Source organism: Diceros bicornis, chromosome 3, assembly GCF_020826845.1.
Source record: "Diceros bicornis minor isolate mBicDic1 chromosome 3, mDicBic1.mat.cur, whole genome shotgun sequence".
Classification (NCBI taxonomy): Eukaryota; Metazoa; Chordata; class Mammalia; order Perissodactyla; family Rhinocerotidae; genus Diceros; species Diceros bicornis.
The window spans coordinates 48,736,590-48,757,427 of record NC_080742.1 but is presented as its reverse complement, the minus strand read 5'-3'; the positions used below and the strand labels follow the sequence as shown (position 1 = coordinate 48,757,427).

The 20,838-nt window shown below is 37.5% G+C and overlaps 1 protein-coding gene across 5 annotated transcripts in view; it reads left to right on the top strand.

The window, feature by feature from the left end:
- Positions 1-20,838, top strand: part of IGF2BP3 (insulin like growth factor 2 mRNA binding protein 3) — a 146,190-nt gene that overhangs the window by 7,980 nt on the left and 117,372 nt on the right. Inside the window, exon 2 of one of the 5 annotated variants that reach the window (XM_058527214.1) lies at positions 11,026-11,131. The exons of the other annotated variants lie outside the window; for them this stretch is intronic. Within the exon in view, the coding sequence (XP_058383197.1) occupies positions 11,100-11,131 (32 nt within the window). The 5' untranslated portion in view covers positions 11,026-11,099. The remainder of the gene's footprint in view (positions 1-11,025; positions 11,132-20,838) is intronic. 5 annotated transcript variants of the gene reach the window in all.

The window sequence follows — 20,838 nt, the reverse complement described above, 5'->3', positions numbered from 1 at the left end:
CCTTCTCCCACCCACTTCCCGTCTGGTAACCACCAGTCTGTTCTCTGTATCTATGTGTTTGTGTGTGTGTGTGTGTGTGTGTGTGTGTGTGTGTGTGTGTGTGTGTTTATCTTCCACATATGAGTGAAATCATACGGTAGTTGTCTTTGTCCAGAAAATAGACTGTATCTCTTAATGGTAGAGCGAGATGCATATACAGAGAGGAGGAATTGATGGTGGCCATCTTTGTAGATGAATTGGAGACAGGGAGGAGTAGTGGCTTCAAACATATGCTTGGAATGTAAAATATCTGAAAATCACATTTAGCACTAGAAATGGGGAGCTAATCCTTATATCCTAGCAGGAGGTGATGGTATTAGCTTTGGAGGTGATGAGTAGTGGTCAGTCTCTGTATATTTCTAAGGAAGAGCCGATAAGATTTGCTGATGGATTAGATGAGGGGTATGAGAAGAGTAAAGGATGACAAGAAAATTTTTTGGTGAGAAAAACTGGGTGGAAGGTGATGCCATTTACCAAAATGGAGAGTACTGGGGGAGGAACAGATTCTTGGGTGGAAATCGGGAGCTTTACTTTTGGCATATTATGTTTTTAATACTTATTAGAAATTAGCAATTTAAATGAAGAGGTTGAGTAGGTAGCTGGATATATCAATCTGGAGCTCACGGGAAGGTGAGAAGTGGACGTGAAAATTAGAGGCTTCATTAGCTTGTGGTATTTGAAATCATGGAATGGGACAAGATCACCAAGGAACTGAGCCTGGGGCTCTAGGAGGAAAGAGGGACCAGGAAAGGAGAATGAGGGAGGCCAGTGAGGTAGAGGAAAGCAAGCAGAGTGAAGTGTTTCTGGGAGATAAGTGAAGAAAGCCTGTGGAGAAGGAAGGTATAATCAACTGTATAGAATACCACTGAGAGTTTTTGATTTAGATGGATGGGTTAGTACGTGGGGGTGGTGTTAAGTCTCAGCCTTCTGGCTTTGCTGTGAATAGATGGAGAGTGGTGTATGAATTTTGGAGCAACGTGGAATATAGACTTTTTTCCAGAATTTGTTTATTAGGATCTTAGTTCATTTTCTTATTTTCCAGAAACTTCTATGAGCTTGTTCTATTTATAACCTGCTAGAGATGGAAAAGTCTCCTAAGTTTAGTAGATCCTCTTGCCCAATGGACAAGACTTGTTTGTGACAGTTGACCTACTCTCTGGCATCTGTTTCAATACTTCTGGTGACTGTGAGCTCACTTTTTTATGGACAACCCATTCTTCTTTTTATTAATATATATTTGGAAAATCCTCTGAAGCTGTCTTAGTTTCCAAAACTGTGTAGATGAAGTCCAGTGCTTCAATGTAGTTGTCTAAATATTTGTTGACTTGACAAGCAAAGGATGAAATTATTGGCCAAAACATTTACAAATATCATGGGCTAGGTTTAAAATACTTTAATTACTTTGTTATTTTAGGATGCCAGAATATGTAAAGCATTCTTTCCATTTTATTTATAAAGTTTTAGCTATAAGAAATACGAGAAAGCTTTTGTAAGTACCCTAAATTCCCTCATTTTTATATATTTAAAAATCTGGTCCTTGGTAATGTAGCTTTCCCCTCAAGTTATGAATTCTGTCTTTGGCCACAGTTGTCACCAAAACTAGGTGATGTGTTAGATCAATTGATTTTGAGACAGATGACTTGGTCTGAATAACTTTTTAAGACTTTGTGCAAGTCCTTTGATCAACAGAGTACTACTTTCAGAATGTGTTAAACACCTATTATTTTACGAAAGGAAAACTAATAAAATGAGGTAGCACAATAGATTTGTTTAGTGGTATTAGTTGCTTTACCAAAGGATTCTCCATAAATCCCTGGGAGAAGAAGTGACTTGTCCAAGGCACTGCAGGTGATTTAGTGGAACACGTTTCCAGGTCCTGTGACTCTGCCCTGCTTTCATTCCTCCCATTTAAGTTGTCAAATCCTCAAAGTAGCTTACGCAGCCGCCCGATCATGTTTGCAGTGGCAAGTTGGAGCAGAGATGTCCTGTTTCTTGCTTTCTCTGAAGAAAAAAGAAATCTTGTTTGGCTTCTTTGAAGGATTGATTTATTGTCTTCCTGTAGGAAAACGATAGGTACAGGTAGTCTGGAATTGGGACTTACTATAAAATAAAAATGTGTGGACATCCTGTTTCAAGATAGAAAGTGAGATTACTCTTTCCTTCAAGGTAATTTTTAGCAGCTTCATCTTAATATAAATGAATTCCAGAGAAGTGGGAAGGGCCTAAGGAGATATGAGAGCAGAACGGAGGGCATGAGGAGGTAGGTGCCATCCATGGCTTTATCTCAGGCAGGTGATTGCGATTCATGGGATGTGTTTTAGAGGCAAAAGAGGTAGAGGTGTCTGGAGTGGAGTCCATGGTGTCTGGTTGTCCCAGCTTGTTACCAAGTTTAGTAGGATCCTGGCTTGCAGAAGGGAGTCTCTTAAAGGTGGAATATTGTTAAGGATTAGGAGAGAGTAGGAGGGAGAAATTGTGCTGAAACCTCTTGATTAGAAGCCCTGAGGCTTGCCTGATGTGTCCTTGTTGAACTGAAGGGTATAGGCAGAAGAATATAAGGTCTTATTTGTGGGTTTGAATCCCAACTCCACTTTCTAAATGCACGATGTTGTTTAAGAAGGAAGAAATTGAGGTCTGGAGGGATTAGAATGGAAATGATGCCTCATAGAGTCCTGGGGACAATGTGTGTAAAGCATCAATGCGGTATCACCCAGTGGTCACTCCATTGGCGGCTGTTGTATTTTTCCCCTTGAGATTCAAATGCAAAGGGTGTATGTTATATTTGGTGGTGACAACAGAAATATGGAAAATCTTTGTTCTGTTTTGGGATATGGACCCATAAGTAGAAATCTATGGGTGATATCTTTTTCTTTTTATTTTCATTCAGCATATATTACCTTTTTTAAATTAAGGTATATATAATCTAGATACAATAGAGTATATAAATACTAAGTAAACAGCTTGATGAATTTTAAATATGTATACATTTGTATTGATTTAAAATACGTGAAGTAAAATATGAAAATACTTGCTGCTTTTTTTTTTTTTTTTTTTGGTGAGGAAGATTAGCCCTGAGCTAACATCTGATGCCAGTCCTCCTCTTTTTGCTGAGGAAGATTGGCCCTGGGCTAACATCCATGCCCATCTTCCTCTACTTTATATGGGGTGCCGCTACAGCATGGCCCAACAAGAGGTGTGTTGCTGCGCGCCCGGGATCCAAACCTGCGAACCCCAGGCTGCCGCAGCGGAGCACGTGCGCTTAACCGCTACGCCACCAGGCTGGCCCCAAAATACTTGCTTTTTAATCCTCCCTTTCCCCAAGTATTTGCCAGGTCTTACAGCTGGTAACTTGGTATGTTATTTTCCAGAAATTCTTCTATGCATATCCGCAAACACTTTTTAGTTTAATAATCAAATCATATTGTTGTGCTTTTACTAAATAATGTATCCTGAAGAATCTTTGGTGGAGGTACAAATAGTTCACTCTTTTGAAATTAATAGTTGCACTGTTCAGCCTAGGTGTGCAACAATTTAACCGTTGTTTTCATGGTAATTTCGGTTGAGTATATTTGTATATATGTCATGGGATTCTTGGTTGGATATTTTTATAAGGTAAATTCTTAGACTGGGAATTGCTATGTCAAAAGACATGCACATTTAAATTTGCAAGTGCTATGCCCCAAACACTGAGTTTACTTATATTGACATGATTAGTCATAATTTGACAACTTAGAGAGCTGTTGAAGTGTGCAGTGAGACAGTTGGCTTAAAAACGGTGTTTTCAAGCGTGGACTACATCATTCTAGGAACAGCCTTCTTCTTTCTACTGTGGATGTTGCACTGACTCTGACAAGTCTAGGTCCCTATTCATTTGTGCCCCTTGTATTTAAAAATTAAGTCAAAAGCTATAAAAATTAAGTTCTGATAACTTATAGCTCAAATACCTAGGGCTTATGTTCTCCCATACTTAGCACTTGGAGTTTTGGAGCGTATCTCAGAAACTAACATTTTCTTGCAGTGGGAACATTACTAAATCATATTTTGCAGAGAAATTTGATTAAAAATTAGTTTCCAAAACAAGTGGTTCTCAGCTTGCCACTCTAGCTGGGCAGGTGATGATTGGAGAGTTTAATTTAAAAAAAGCTGTGATGTTAAAACTGTTTAAGAAGTGATTGAGTTCTCCCTCATGACCCAAATACCTGTCTTTTAAAAAGTCAGCTGTTCTTGCAAAAATGGAGACTCTCTTGCTTTTTCTTGGGAGAGATAATTGTGGCTGAAAAATTTAATTTCCATATTTTTTGTGTGCTCGTTTACCTATTTCTGCATTTTTTGAGTTTCAGAAATGAATTCATTTCTTGGGGCTGACCCGGTGGCTCAAGCGGTTGGGTGTGTGCGCTCAGCTGTGGCGGCCCGGGGTTCGCTGGTTCGGATCCCGGGCACGCACCACTTGGCAAGCCATGCTGTGGCGGCGTCCCATGTAAAGTGGAGGAAGATGGGCACGGATCTTAGCCCAGGGCCAATCTTCCTCAGCAAAAAAAAAGAGGAGGATTGGCAGATGTTAGCACAGGGCTGATCTTCCTCATCAAAAAATAAATAAATAAATAAATAAAAAGAAATGAATTCATTCCCTGTGGCCTATATAAATTTTTAGTTTAATAAGCATAGATTGAGCACTTATGCTCATAGTCAGTTCCATGCTAGGTTTCATGGACTAGAAAGAAGAATAAGATAATTGTTCTGAAGAAAAATAATACATGGAGTACAGTGGCTTTCACTTTGTTCTGTCTGAATCGTGGGTGATGTTTTTATCTCCAACACTATCAGTGGCTCATTGTGGCAGTGATCCTAAAGGTGGATTAATATCTCTGCAGGTGAAGAGAAGTTATAAATATGTCATGGGGTATATATGGTGTGCCCTAGGAATACAGGAGGGACATTAGGCTTAGCTGCATGTTGGTACAGCCAGCCAGGGATAGGTTCAGAGGGAGATGTGAAGGCAGACTGAGTCTACCCGTGTACAAAGGGGATGGAAAAGGCAGAAGGGACAGCAGGAGCCAAGGCATGTAAGTGTGAAATATCCTGGTGTGTGTGGGGAATCTACAAGCTGTTTGGGATTAGAGAGGCTCAAGTGTGAGGCAGGATGGTAGTTGAGGCTGAGCCTAGAGGGATGGCAAGAGCAGCCTGTGTGCTTGAGGAATGACTATATTATTTCTGATTTTTCGTGTGTTTAACTTTAGGGGCTCAGTCAGTTTAGTTTAATGCCATTTAGCAGATGTTATTTGGTATTATCATGCAAGACTTGATGCCTAGGTTAATTTTGGGATCTACTCACCAGAGATCATGTTGAAATGCTTTTACCTCTTAAGTGCTTCATGGGAACGGTTGTACCCCAAAACGTTCCATGGTGTTTAGAGCTGATCTTAGGATACCCTCTGACAGGGTGATTAGGGTAAGTCATGATATTACTAGGAACCCTGTAGTAAGGCTGACTAAGCCTATGTTATTTTTTTAAGGTCAGCTATGACAAGACAATCATCAGTGGTGATGATTAAAGCATCTGGTATTGTTTGATTCTTTTTTTGTGTGTGTGTGAGGAAGATCAGCCCTGAGCTAACATCTGTCACCAATCCTCCTCTTTTTGCTGAGGAAGATTGGCCCTGGGCTAATATCTGTGCCCATCCTCCTCTACTCTATATGGGATGCCACCACAGCATGGCTTGGCAAGAGGTGCGTCAGTGCGTGCCTGGGATCCGAACCTGTGAACCCCAGGCCAGCAAAGTGGAGCACGTGCACTTAACTGCTGTGCCACCGGGCCGGCCTCTGTTTGATTCTTATTTATTTATTTATTTTTTTAATTTTTAATTTTTATTTATTTATTTATTTTCCCCCAAAGCCCCAGTAGATAAGTTGTATGTCATAGCTGCCCATGCTTCTAGTTGCTGTATGTGGGACGCAGCCTCAGCATGGCCGGAGAAGCGGTGCGTCGGTGGGCGCCCGGGGTCTGTTCCCGGGCCGCCAGCAGCAGAGCGCACGCACTTAACCGCTAAGCCACGGGGCCGGCCCTGTTTGATTCTTATTAAGGCATCTCAAGTGATGTAATGAACCTTTGGAGAAGAATGAAATAGACACTTATATTAACAGAGCAAAATTAGGGGCAGCGGTATAGCACAGTGGTGGGGAATGCCAGTGACGTCTTGCTTGGGATCACACAGACCTCAGTGAGAATCCTTGCTCAGTTTTGAGATCCTGGGCAAACAGATTCAACTCTCTGAGCCTCTCGGTTTATCTATAAATAGGCGCAATAAAAGCTATTATTGCACAATGTTGTTGGAAATTATATGATGTTTGTAAAGGACTTCTTGAAGTATCTGACACCTAAGTGGTATTGTCTCATATTAATAAGCTTCTGTATTTATATGTGGCAATTGAAAATAAGAGATGGGTATATCTAGTCCTGCATAATCCCATAGTTTGTGTTTCATATATACTCATACATAGAAATGTTTCTTTTTTCTTTGTAGAATATGAGTTATGTGTTGTGAATTAAGAATTTGTACTTTGTCTAATGTGTAGGTCTTAGTATCCCTAAAATGTGTCTAGTTGTGAAATTATCTTAAGAGAGATCATATTGTAAAAAAAGAAAAAAACCCAGAAGATAAAGAACTCCTGTTAATTTCAAAGAGGTAGACAACATAGTACCAAAATGTACAAAGGATAAGAAATGGCAGTTCAGAAGGGGATATCTGAAAAGCCAATCTACTTAGGAAAAGATAACCAATCTTACTAGTTATTAGGGAAATGCCAATTTAAATGGCATTTTTTTGCCTGTTGGGAAAAATGAACAAGATTGATAATATCTGTGTTGGCAACTGTGTGGAGGAATGTGTCCTCACACAGCTAGAGAGTAAATTGGTGAAGACTTCTTGGCATGTTATTTGGCAGTATCTATTAGAACTTAAAATATGAATACCCTTCAACCAAGTATCTTGGAAAACAACCCAGTCCTCATGGTTTAGTGCAGTCTGCAAGCATAGTTTTAATCAACAATGTGGTAAAAGAGCTCCAAATCACCAGGCAAGACTTGGTAAAAAGGTCCCTGGGTAGGAGTCCATAACACATGCGGATAAACTTTTAGGTTTTATTATATCACCCATTACATTAACAGGTACGGTAGATCCCCCTTATGCATGGTTTTGCTTTCCATAGTTTGTTACCCACAGTCAACCATGGTCTGAAAGTATTAAATGAAAAATTCCAGAAATAAACGATTCATAAATTTTAAATGGCGTGCTGTTCTGAGTAGCATGATGAAACCTCTCGCTCTCCTGCTCCCTCCTGCACAGGACATGAATCATCCCTTTGTCCAGCATATCCACGCTGTACATGCTACCTGCCTGGTAGTCACTTAGTAGCCGTCTTGGTTATCAGATCTACTGTTGTGGTTTCTCAGTGCTTGTGTTCAGGTAACCCTTATTTTACTTAATGTTGCCCCAAAGTGCAAAAGTAGTGATGCTGGCAACTTGGATGTGCCAAAGAGAAGTTGTTGTTAATCTCTTACTGTGCCTTATTTATAGATTTTATTTATTTATTTTTTCCCTCCAAAGCCCCAGTAGATAGTTGTATGTCATAGCTGCACATGCTTCTAGTTGCTGTATGTGGGACTCGGCCTCAGCATGGCCGGAGAAGCGGTGCATCCGTGCACGCCCAGGACCCGAACCCGTGCTGCCAGCAGCGGAGCGCGCGCACTTAACCGCTAAGCCACTGGGCGACCCATGCCTTATTTATAAATTAAACTTTATCATAGGTGTGTATGTATAGGAAAAAACATAGTATATATAGGGTTTAGTACCATCCACGGTTTCGGGCATCCGCTGAAGTTCTTGGTACGTTTTCCCCGTGGATAAGGGGAGGGAGGAACTACTGTCTTATACAGATAATCTGGAACTTGCACCATTGTCTACTTTCCAAGCAAAGAGGACCCCTGGCCTTACTTTGACTATCTGGGACATTTTGCGGTTACCTATTTTTGAGCTTTAGAAGGTAGATTTTTGAAAAGGATGAAGATACCTAGAACCCCTTCTCTTGTTTTTTTTTTCTTAAAAGCACTTTGAAGTAATGTTAAACGATTTCTAACTTCTAGACACGTTTAATGTCTTTCTCCATAGTAGCAGTTTCACTTGTAGTGTTCTATTATAAAGAAATACTTGGTAAAAAGACATCTTTTTTTGCAATATTGTTTAATAGAAAGTTGCAAATAACTTAAATGTCCATCTAATGAAACTGTACCATATTTTAACAAACTATACTGTGGTATATTTTGTAGCAGTTATAAAGAATGATATAGATTTATATGAGCTGACATGGGAAGAGTAAATTGAAAAGTTAAGTTATGGAATAGCTCTTAAAAAAAAAAAAACCTTTCATATCTACATGTCTGGCATTTTAGATAACATAGAAAAAGATCTGGAAGCTTACCCACCAAAAAGAGTGGTCATCTCTGCAAAAGGGAACTGATTGAGGAGGGGAGAGGCTAATGGGAGATTTTTGGCTTTATATCCTATTCTAATAGTTCTCAAGCATTTTGTTTTTGACCCTTTGACGCTTAAAAACTGAGGACCCCTGAAGAGCTTTTGTTGTTTCTATTTATTGATATATGCTTCCTTAGCCACCAACTGAATAATGTTTTAAAATTATTTTTAAATGAATGACTATAAAAAACCCATTACAAGTTAACATAGGATTTTTGTAAAAAAAAAAAAAAAAACTTTCTAAAACCAAAATAAAAATTAGAAAAGTGGAATTGTTTTACATTTTTGCAAATTTCTTTAATGTTTGGCCTGATAGCTGGATACTCATAAGGACTTCTGCATTCAATCTGTTGTGATACGTTGTTTTGATTGAAGTGTATGAAGAAAATCTAAAAGCTTCACACAGACAGAAAGGACAAGGAATATTTTGATAGTCTTTTTAGATAATTGTGGATATTTTTTGTTCCAACACCAAAACTTGACAAGTGGTAGTTTTTTAAAGGCTGGTTGAAATGTGGAATCTGAAATCACATCAGTGAATTTTTTGTACTCTGTTACGTTAAAATCAATTGGTCTCTCTTGCACTTTGAATGGTTCTTTTATCCATAAGTATTGGGAAACTGTCAAAGCTCATGGTGGGTGGTAAATAAGTTTGCCAAAACTCTGGGTTTTACTTAAAAGCTCAAATTCAGATATTGGCAACAAATGCTATTAGTTTTTTTTTTGAAGTGACTGGCTCACTTTGTTCTGTTTTAAGAAAATGTCCGTCAGATACTCAAGCTTAAATAACCATAGTTTGTCTGTAGCTCTTTCAGGTAAAAATGGTGCTCCATGCAGAGAGTGGCTAGTTCAGTTTCACAGCTCAAACAGCTGCATAGTGCTTTGTCTCCAGACAATTGAAATAGGTACCAGAAGTGCCTTATGTGTACTGCCCTTTTTTCGCAGAGATATTAACAAGATGAGTACTCAAGGGTAATTTAAGAAAATTAATAATTTTTACTGCTTCATCAAAGACATTTAAAAATGAAACTTGGATTATATTTTAATGCAAGTGCCCACGAAGAATACAAAGGCTACTACTACAATTTAGTGCCACTGCCTTGATTCATGCCAAGGTGCCAGCAGTGTACCCACCATTGTTTTTGCACCATTAGTGCAAATGTCAACACAGTGAAAAAGGCAAATAACATCTTAGTATTATAAAAATAGTTTTGACTTCTTGGACCTCTTGAAAGTGTCTCAGGGACCCTCATCAGTCCACATACTGTATGTTGAGAATTGCTGCTCTACACTAATGTGATGTTTGAAATTATTTGGATTAGGTATTCCTGTGAATATGTATTCACATCATAACACAACAGATGGAAGAACATGTGAGCATTTTATGCAACTCTATGGCGTGTTAGCCTCAACAGGGAGTTTTACACAAGTCGGTTTGTAAAAAAAAAAAAAAAAAAAAAAAAGCAGGTGAGGGAAGAGAAAAAAACAAAAGAAAAAATGTAAGAAACTAAACACAAAGGAAAACTAGGTGTATGAAAGATAAAAATATTTAGAATAAATATTTAGGGAGCACTTAAAACAAATGCACATGAGCAAAATGAAGTGAGTTTAAACATTTGGGCACCCACAGTCAGGCTTTAAGTTCTTCAAACCAAAGTGAACCCTACTGTTGACTACTAGCCTTGCCTGAGGAAATGAACAGCCTTCAGTACCTTTTGTTATTCCTAAAACATTAAAGAAATCTAATTTGACTCTAAGGGCACCATCCAAGTTTCTTTCAACGATTTAGACGTTTTGAGGCTGGCAGCTGTGGTGACTCATTGTATCTGTAAGGGTCCGGCCTCTGACATATTTCAGCCAGCTCTCCTTGCCCTGAGTAACTGTTGGTTAAATTTAGAAAATAACTACTGTCGTTCCTATCACAGGAGAGGTACTTTTCTTGTCTTAGATAATAATTTTGTTTTCTTTAAGAATTATAATACAATGACCTTTCATGATATTTCACCAAGCCTTTTACATTCTGTATATTTTTTCTGGTTTGAGAAAGCTGTTATGTTTTCTTTTTCAAATGGTTCTGTTTTGCTGGTTGTGGATCTTAGCAGTTTTTAAATGATTCATTCAAGAAATTTTTGGGTGTTTACTATATGCCAGGTACTGCTTTAGGTCCCTGGGAGACAGAAGTGAACAGAACACAAGAACTCGCTCTTAGGAAGCTTAGGTTCTAGGGCTGCACTGCCCACCAGGGCAGCCACTGGCCACATGTGGCTGTCAAGCAATTGAAATATGACTAGTCTAAATTGAGATGTGGTGTATGTGTAAAATATACACTGGATTTTGAAGACTTAGTTTAAAAAAAGAATATAAAATATCTTTCTAATTTTTATATTAACTTCACCTATTTCTTTTTACTTGATGTGACTACTAGAAAATTTAATATTATGTATGTGGCTTGCATTTGCAGCTTGTGTTATATTTCTATTGGACAGCACTGATTTAGAGAGGAGAGATGGACAAAACGAATATATAATGTGAGACATGTTAAAGGCTACGGAGAAGAATAAAACAGGGTAAGGAGGAATGGGGACAATTGGCAGGGGGTCGGGGTTGATTATTTCATATCAGATGATTAGGGAAAGCCTCACCAATAAGGTGCTGCATGAGCAGAGGCTTACGAGAGGTAAAGAAGTGAGAGGAGCAGGTAGGTGTCCAGGGAAGAATGACCCAAGCAGAGGGGTCAGCAAGCCAGGAGCACTGAAGCCCTTGCGTGCTCACTGCCTTTCTAATCAATGAGGAGGCCATTGTGGCTGAATCAGAGCAGCAGGAGGAGAGCTGTGGGAGATGAGCATGCATGCTGGTGGGTAGGAATGGAATGAGAGGAAGCCATAGAAGCAAGTGTTTTTAGAAAGGACAGTTCTGATGAGATTTATCTTTAAAAGGGAACTCGGCTGAGAATAAACCAGGGTGAGTGGAGTGAGATCAGAGAAACCAGTTAGGAGAAAATTACAATTATACAGGTGAGAGATGGTGTTGGTGAGACCAGGGCTATTGAGGTGGTGGTAGTGGTGAGGAATGGTTAGAATCTTCTATTTGCAAGATGGAGCCAACAGAAAATTTGGAGGGACTGGGTGTAGGGAGTGATGGAGGAACCAAGGATACCTTGACTGTTCATGGCTCAAGCAACTGGAAGGATGAAGTTTCCATTGTGATGCGCAAGATGGTGGGAGCAGCATGATGAGTGGAGGGGAGACAATGAGTCCAGTTTGGTCAGGTTATGTTTGAGATGCCTGTTAGACACGTGGAGATAAGATAGTGAATAGATAGTAAATGAAGGAGGAGGAGGAGGGGTTCAAGTCAAGGGGAAGGCAAGCCAGTGATAGAGCCCAAGGATAGACCAATGAGGTAGAAGGAGAATCTTGAAAGAAGTACCTGGAAGTTGTTATAAAAGTATTCCAGGTAGGAAGAGTTATCAGCCATGACAAGTGATGTAGAATAGGGTGAGGATGGAGTTGGCAGCATTATCATTGGTATCCTGACAGGTGCAGTTTTGATGGAGCAGTAGGACTGAATCCCTGAATGGTGTGGGTTTGTGAAAGAATGGATAGCTGGAGAGGAGGTAGAGACAGCGAGCGTGGATAGGCTTGCAAGTAGTTTGCTGTAAAGACATCAGAGAAATGGGATGGAAGTTGGAAGGGCTGTGGTTTAAAGGGACGGTTTTAAAAGCTTTTCATTTCAATTTAAGGGAAAGTTGCAAAGACAATACAGATGACTTAAATACTCTTCATCCAGTTTCCCCAAATATTAGTTTTGACTACTCTAATTTTTCTGGAACATTTGAGAGTAAGTTGCAGAACTGCTGCCATTTATCTTTAAATACTTCAGTGTTTTTCCTAAAAGCAAGGACATTCTATTGACCATAGTAAAATTATCAAAATAAAAAAATGAACATTGATACAGTAGTGTTTAATCTACAGATGTTATTCAGATTTTACCTATTGTCCTACTAATGTCCTTTTTCTGATCCCAGATCCAATCCAAGATTACATACTGCATTTAGTTGTGATGTTTCTTTTAATCTGGGACAATTTCTTAGTCTTTTGTTTGTCTTTCATCACCTTCTTGTTTTTCAGGAGTATGAGCTAGTTATTTTGTAGAATGTCCTTCAGTATGGTTGGGTCTGATGTCTCCCCGTGGTTAGAGTAAGGTTATGTATTTTTGGTGGAATATCACAGAAGTGATCACATCCTCCCTCAACAAACCCCATCAGGAGGTGGGGGATGTTGATTTTGTTCTGATAGTGGAGATGTTAACTTTGATCAGTTGGTTAAGGTGATGTCTGCCAGGCTTCTCCAATGTAAAGTTATTCTTTCCTCCTTTGTGTGAAGAATCTTGTGTGGAGATACTGGGAGACAATGTAAAGATCCTGTTTCTCATCATACTTCCACTAACTTTAGCATTCATTGATGATTCTTATCTGAAATTATTATTACTGTAGTGGCTGCCAAATGGTGATTTTCTAATTGTTATTTCTCCTACATTTATTAGTTGGAATTTTACTCTAAGGAAGAGCTTTCCCTTCTCCATTTACTTTGTTTATATGAATATGGAATCATTGATTCTTATTTGCAGATTATAACATGTTACTATTATTTTGTTGCTCTGTCAAAGTGACAGGTGTTTGTTTTTTTTGTTGTTTTTTTTTTTTTGGTGAGGAAGAGTGGCCCTGAGCTAACACCTGTTGCCAATCTTCCTTTTTTTGCTTGAGGAAGATTGTCTTTGAGCTAACATCTGTGGCAGTCTTGTATGTGGGACGCTGCCACAACATGGCTTGATGAGTGGTGTGTAGGTCCACACCAGGGATCCGAACCTGCGAACACTGGGCCACCTAAGTGGAGCACGTGAACCCAACCACTACCCTGGGCCACCTAAGTGGAGCATGTGAACCCAACCACTACGCCACTGGGCCGGCCCCTCAAAGTGAGGGTTTTTAAGGCAAGAGGTATTTAGTATGGTGGTGGTGTGCTGAAGGCATGATTTAGCACAGATGGAAAAATGATTATGATAATATCATGTTCACAATACTAGATGAAATCTTTGCATACGTATGCTTCATTTTAGACAAGCAGCTTTGTACTTAACTTGAAAACAGTCTAGCTGCCTAAATGTAATAAATCTGATGCATTTGACTCTCTTCTGGGGATGTCTTCTAACTGGTGAAAATCAGGTTATTCTTCATGTGTATGACACGTTAAGTCTAAATTTGGATACTGTGCTTTGCACCTGAAAATGTGTAATAACTATTGGTCTAGTATGTACGTCACTTATCATAATTGTTAATCATATGTAGGTTATTTTTGCTATACCACTCTAACTTTATTTTAGCTGATGATCATGTGTTTTTCCCAGTCTATTGCATTTTGATGCACTAACTCTATAGTAAGTGTAAAATTGGTAGAGCATTGTCATACATTTCTCCAGTGTTCCTGTTTTTTTTGTACGGTAATTAAAAAGGTTGGAAGATTTAAAAAATATATGTATATAGTATACATTGCAACATTTAAACCACAAAAACGATTAAAATTATCTTTTTCTCCTTCCCCCAAATGCAACCACTCTGTAGTTTTTTGGGGAAAGATTTGTATACATATACAAGCATGTATGAAGTTGTACTTTTTAGAAAAAATATTACTTAGCTCTGCCCCTTACTGTGTTGGAGTTTTATTTATTTATTTATTTTTGTGAGGAAGACCAGCCCTGAGCTAACATCCACGCTAATCCTTCTCTTTTTGCTGAGGAAGACTGGCCCTGAGCTAACATCTATTGCCAATCCTCCTCCTTTTTTTCCCCAAAGCCCCAGTAGATAGTTGTATGTCATCGTTGCACATCCTTCTAGTTGCTGTATGTGGGACACGGCCTCAGCATGGCCAGAGAAGCGGTGCGTCAGTGTGCGCCCAGGATCCAAACCCTGGCTGCCAGTAGCAGAGCACGCACACTTAACCGCTAAGCCATGGGGCCAGCCCTGTGTTGGAGTTTTAAAAAGCAGTTTTAAGGGTGCTTTGGAAGCTGGGAGGTGGGAAAATTGTGGTAATATAGTATATTCAATACTATTAAAATAGTGGGGTCTTGATTTAGGAGTAAAGTATATTTACCTATATCTGGGCTAATAATATAACTTGTTTAAATGTCCTTAGTAGTAGTAGGATATTAACAATATGTTAGGTTTCATTATTAGTACTTGTTACAGATTATTCTAATTTTCTGAAAACTTCATATGGTTTATCCTCATCATCAGTTATGGAAAGAAGAAATGTGTTGCACAGTGTTTAACCAAAAATTAAGAAAGAACAAAAAACCCCCAAACCTGAAAACCTCAGAGCAATCTTTTTAAACAGCGTGTACATAACACATTATAGTAACTGGAACTAGTTCAGTGCTCTAAATTTAATTCTGATGGTGTTCTTTTTTCCCTGTACTTCTTTGTGTTTTTAAAAATTTCTTTAAAAATCTTTTAAATATTTTACTTTTAATATTTTGTTAATTTTTTTTTATAATGGTGTTCTTAAACTGCTTTTTTGGGTTGCCAGACTGCTGTATATTTTTAAAATTAGAATTTTTGCAGGCAAATCTTATTAAAATATTCTGAAAAATACTGAAATTTGATTTGTGAGCTTAAAGGGAATAATTCACAATTTTAAAGAAGGAAATTGTTTAGTTTTTAAACTGTTAACATATTTATTTTTAAAGTGAAGTATACATTATACTTCATACATTAATGAATTTTTAACAGATGAAATACTGGTGTATTTTAATTCCAGGTGGAAGTTTAAAACATTTAGTGCACACTAGTCTGGCTGGTTCTGAATTTATAGACTTGTTTAAACTAATAGCTTTTAAATAAACTATATAATCAAATGTTATTAAATATCTCATAATGGAATTACAGCTAGTAATTCAATACGATATAATATACCTAGTTACATCTTGAACTTAAGTTTATTAAGTTTATTTAAAAAATATTGCTGTTTATACTGCTAAATTATGTAGATCTGACAGATTTTTTGTTTTGGTCATGTTAGATTTGTATATCAGTATTAGTATTTAACTTTTTTAGAACAAGTTTTTAATTTTATGATAGTGTAATTAATTTAAAAATGTTAAGATTTCACTAAACTGCTTCCTAATAGCTTAGTCAAATATAAAATTCTGGTTAGTTTTATTGTAATTTTTTATTTGGTTTACATACTTCCACCCTAAATCTCTAAATTTATCAAAGGACTAGATCGGCATTTTAATAAAATAACATCAAAATATCTGAAACAAATACTTAAAACTTTTTGATTAGATTTGAAAAACTAAAACTTCTTAAAATCTGGAGATAGGTCTCAGCAAAGTCTGTGTATGTGTTATTTCTTGTTAATCCAATAATGAAGAAAACACAAAGATGCTAAGAATTAAAATTTTTGAAAATATAGTTCTATATTACTGACTTTGAACAAAACTTAAAAAAATTTCCAAAATGACTTTAATCTGTAGCCAGCTGATAGTAAATCTGCTTCAAGAGATTGTTTTTTTTTCTTCTTTTTTCTTTTTTTTTTTTTTAATTTTTTAAAATTTTTCCCCCAAAGCCCCAGTAGATAGTTGTATGTCATAGTTGCACATCCTTCTAGTTGCTGTATGTGGTACACGGCCTCAGCATGGCCAGAGAAGCGGTGCCGTGGTGCGCGCCCGGGATCCGAACCCCGGGCCACCAGCAGCGGAGTGCGCGCACTTAACCGCTAAGCCACGGGGCCGGCCCAAGAGATTGTGTGTTAAAGCTATTGATATTTGCACTTTGACTTCTCTGGCTTATTGCAGTTTTATTTTCTCCCAACTTATCTATTGAGCCCTACCAATGACACCCAGTGTGCCCAGGTGCCAGGGAGACGGAAAAGCATTGATGTACAATTTTGAAAGAGAGAAATTAACATTTTACAGTAATTTTGTTCAATTAAAAAAAGCAAATTTATATGAATGTACATTTTTAGCCATTGTCATAATTGGCAGTAACTTTAAGTGCATAGCTGGACTGAGTCTTTCAGACTATCTGATTAGGTAATTTGCAGTTTCTGGAAGAGGTGGGAGCTGTTAAGGTTTTGCAAGTCTCTCTCTCCTCTCTTTTTTTATCTACAGAATTTTAAGGGCTGTGTGTGTGTTGTTATAAGTAAATCAGATCTGGTTTGGGTTGGTTGTTTTGATGCTATTTGTTCAGTCTCATAACTGTCATGACTCTGAATTTATAGGATCTTGAAAAGATAGACCAAGGAGCACATATAGTATTTTTCCTATTGCTTTTTCTGTTTGTATCAGATTGAAGATAGAATACTGCAGCTAATTTTTTAGTTATCCACTGTATATATTTAAAGCCTTCCCAAGTCTAAAAATACCTGAAGTTCAAAACATATGGGTAAATAGCTATTTAAATTATGTCCAACAGATAAATCTGTAGGGAAGGAATTTAGAATCCCAAATGTTTGTAATTGATGTTGTATTTTTAAATTTAAGATGTGTTCAAGATTTAGTTGTCAGTAGAGTATGCTAAATGTAAGTGTATGTGTGTGATGTAGGACCTCTTAGAAAAAAAAAAAAGTTAAAACTTTGACCTAGGTCCTTCCCCAGCCCTTACAAAGCCTGTGTAAAAATAAAAATGACCTGGTATGTGAACAGATGGCTGTTGGTAGGGGTGTGTTGGAGTCCTGGTGTGTTGCCCCCTGGTGGACGATCTAATGTTTTGCACTTCTTTCCACGAGTCTATCTTTAGGCAATTAATTCAAGTTCTTGGCTGTTTAACACGTTCTTAAGTATTTTGAAAATGCATAAGCTTTTATTTCAACATTTTTACAAGGTGTTAAAGTCCAAAGCCCAGCCCACCAAAGTTTAATGCCTTGTGCAGATTGTTAGTGACTGATTTAGTTTGTGATGGTTTTTCTAATAAAACTTTGAAAAGCGTTATAGAACATTTGGGAGTGGTGGGGAGGAAAGGGCCATTTTAAACTCCTGGTGTCTCTTATAGAGAAAGCCTGTGGGCAGGTGGATGTGTTCTGAGTACTCTTGAGGGTGAGTACTGTGCAAAGGAACGAGCCATTTACACCTTTGGTGCTCAGTGCCCCCTCTCCTTTTGGCTTACATTAAACTTTTTGGCCAATTATGTCAATATCCTAAAGACCAAGAGTTTGTTCCTTAGAGAGGCTTGTGTCCTATATGGGCTTGGAGACGTGTTAGTCCTAAGTTGCGTGTCATCATGTTATTTATAAGCATTTAACATCTTAGTTGTCATAATAGACATGGTTTTAACACGTCGCTTTTTAAATTGAGCTTGAACCATATGTAACATTTTCTTAAATATGGTGGTGGAAAGTAGAGCCATGGAATTTACTAGCATCTGGGTCTTTTAAGTTATTAAGTAGATTTTGCCATTATTGTTACTAGAAAGAAATTGGTCATCTCTTTCTAGGATGTAATTTAATTGGAAGTGTGAAATATAGTTACTGAAATTCTGAAGAAAAAACGATACAACTAGGTTATTGTAAAGTTTAATTAAAAGACTAACGCCTAATACCTTTTTTTTTTTTTTTGAGGAAGATCAGCCCGAAGCTAACATTTATTGCCAATCCTCCTCCTTTTATTCCCCCCAAACCCCAGTAGATAGTTGTATGCCATAGTTGCACATCCCTCTAGTTGCTGTATGTGGGACGCAGCCTCAGCATGGCCGGAGAAGCGGTGTGTCGGTGCATGCCCAGGATCTGAACCCGGGCCGCCAGTAGCGGAGCGCAGCGCACTTAACCGCCAAGCCACGGGGGTCGGCCCTAATGCCTAATACTTGTAAGATGATCTTCTCCGTCTAACAACTAATGTAAGCATAGGGGCCCTTGAAATGACTTCCTAGTAGAAGGGAACTTCTTGAAATATCGTATGCATTGGATCTTTTATTGTCAGTTAATACAGTTATTTGTCTTATTCATGTGCCATATTAGCTGCTTGGTAAGGCTGGATGTTTGGTTCCCTTGAAATGATCTACTCTGATGTGATCTCCTTGGGCCTTATATAAAACGTGGATATAAATTAGATAATTTATAGTGTTTTCTCCAGGAGATTGGAATTTATTTTGTTATAATTATATTGGACAGTTTTCTTGAAGTTCTATGTGTTTTTTTTTTCTTACACCGAAGCCAAATAGTAGACACCAAAAATTAAGGTAGAAATAATAGCATGGATATTGAAGTTATGAGTTAGAATTTTGCTTTTCATTTACCTGCTTTTCGACTTTGGTTAAAATAGTCTCTTGAGACTGTTTCCTTAATCTGTAAAGTGGGAGTATTAATGCCCGTTTAGCTCAGTTGGTGTAAAGATACAATGAAAATGTATTGTTAAGTGCCTGGCATGGTCTGTTACCCCTTAGGAGTCACTGAATAAATAGTATCTGTTATTTCATTTTCAATGTTGTTAAAGTTTTAAAATTTATTCTTAAATTGCAGTTGTGGCAGAAATAATATGGAAATGATTAATCTTCTGGATGTTGCTGACTCAATCTTGCTAACTAGAGGATGCAACTTTTTACCTGCAGCATCTCTTGTTTGTATGAGAATTGGCATAAATGCGAATTGTGTAGAATTGTTGTCCTAATGTAAGAAAGGATTCCTTTTAAATGAACAATACAGATATTTTCATAAATATACATTGTTATAAAAGATTTTTGTGACTATCCTATATTTGAAGTTACATTGTAGTTAGTGCTGCAAAATGAATCTAAATATACTATCCTTCCTAGGCAAGAGAACGCTGTTGTCTAATGCAACAATCTTAGGACCTTTTAGTTTTTCTGCATAATATGGGAAATGCTAACGTAATTGAAGGTTATGTCAGTGAAAAGTGTACTGAAGGCTTCTTTACTGTCAGATAGTCATGTAAACTTAAATCATATTTTTCATCTATAACTTGCTTCCTCATGGTACAAAGTACTAACAAGCCCAGAGTTTGATTTTGATGGAATTTACCATTTGTGAAGATGATGACTTCTGGATTTTAGAAAGCAGAAAAAAGTGGAGATTTCAAAAGTGCTACAGTAGAGACAATAGTAAAATAAATCCCCTGTACTCATCTCTTCAAGAATCACCAGCTGATGGCCTGCCTTGTTTGATCTCTAGGCTGCAATGCCGTACCTCCCCTGATTGTTTTGAAGCAAATTCAAGACAGCAAACATATTATATCCCTAAATTCCTCAGCATGTATCTCTAAAAGATAAGGACTTAATAAAAAAATAAAATAGACAATACCGTTATTACATATTTAAAAAAATTGGTACTTCTAATTCATTGATATCAAATACCCCATTTTTCCCAGAAGTCTAATTGTTTTTTAGCAGTTTATTTAAATTAGGATTTAAATAAGTTCTGTACATTGATTGGTTATATAAGTGTGTTTTGTTTTGTTTTTAATGTCTAGGTTCCCCACTTTTTTCCTTTGAAATTTATTAGTCAAAAACTTATATATTTGTGCTGGAGAGTTTCCTAGGGTCTGGATTTTGCTGATGTGGTGTCTTTTAACATGTACCTCTGTCCCCAGAGGACATGATAGGTCTAGAGACTTGATCATTTTCAGGTTTGATTTTTTTTTTAAATTGGCAAACATGTCATAGGCAAGAAATCGGAAATTTTTAATATCTTGGCCAAGGTTTTATTTGTTTAAGGGAATAATGCTTAGATTCAAATAGTTTATTAATGTGAGTGGGTTCACATTTAAGAAAAAATTGATGGAGATGAGGAAGCGTGTTGCATTTAAGCGAAACAGTTTCTTTAACTCGTTCTTCCTTAAGTAGTGTTGTAAACATACTTTTTTTTTTTAACACTTCACTAGAAGGTAAAAAAGCTTATTAAGCAGGAAAATTTTGCTACTTGCAGACTGGTAAGGTAGCATTGCATTTATATTATGTTTTCTGCTGAGAGAAGGGTTGTCTGCAAAGTCTAGTATGGTTGTATCTTGGAAGAAAAGCAAGAGTTGAGTTGCCTAGGACAACGAATGTCAGCCAGAGATATTTGGATCAAACTTGTCTACTGTCTGTTTTCTTGCTACGTAAGAGTTCTTCAGTTGCATGAAACTGAGAATTTTCATACTGATTCCCTTGTGAGCAATAACCGTTTGCTCATTTTATTTGCTTGTTTATACAAAACATATTAAAATTGGAAATATAAACCATGTGGGTTGTGTAAGTCTACTTCTTAGAAACAGGAAGGCATCTATCTAC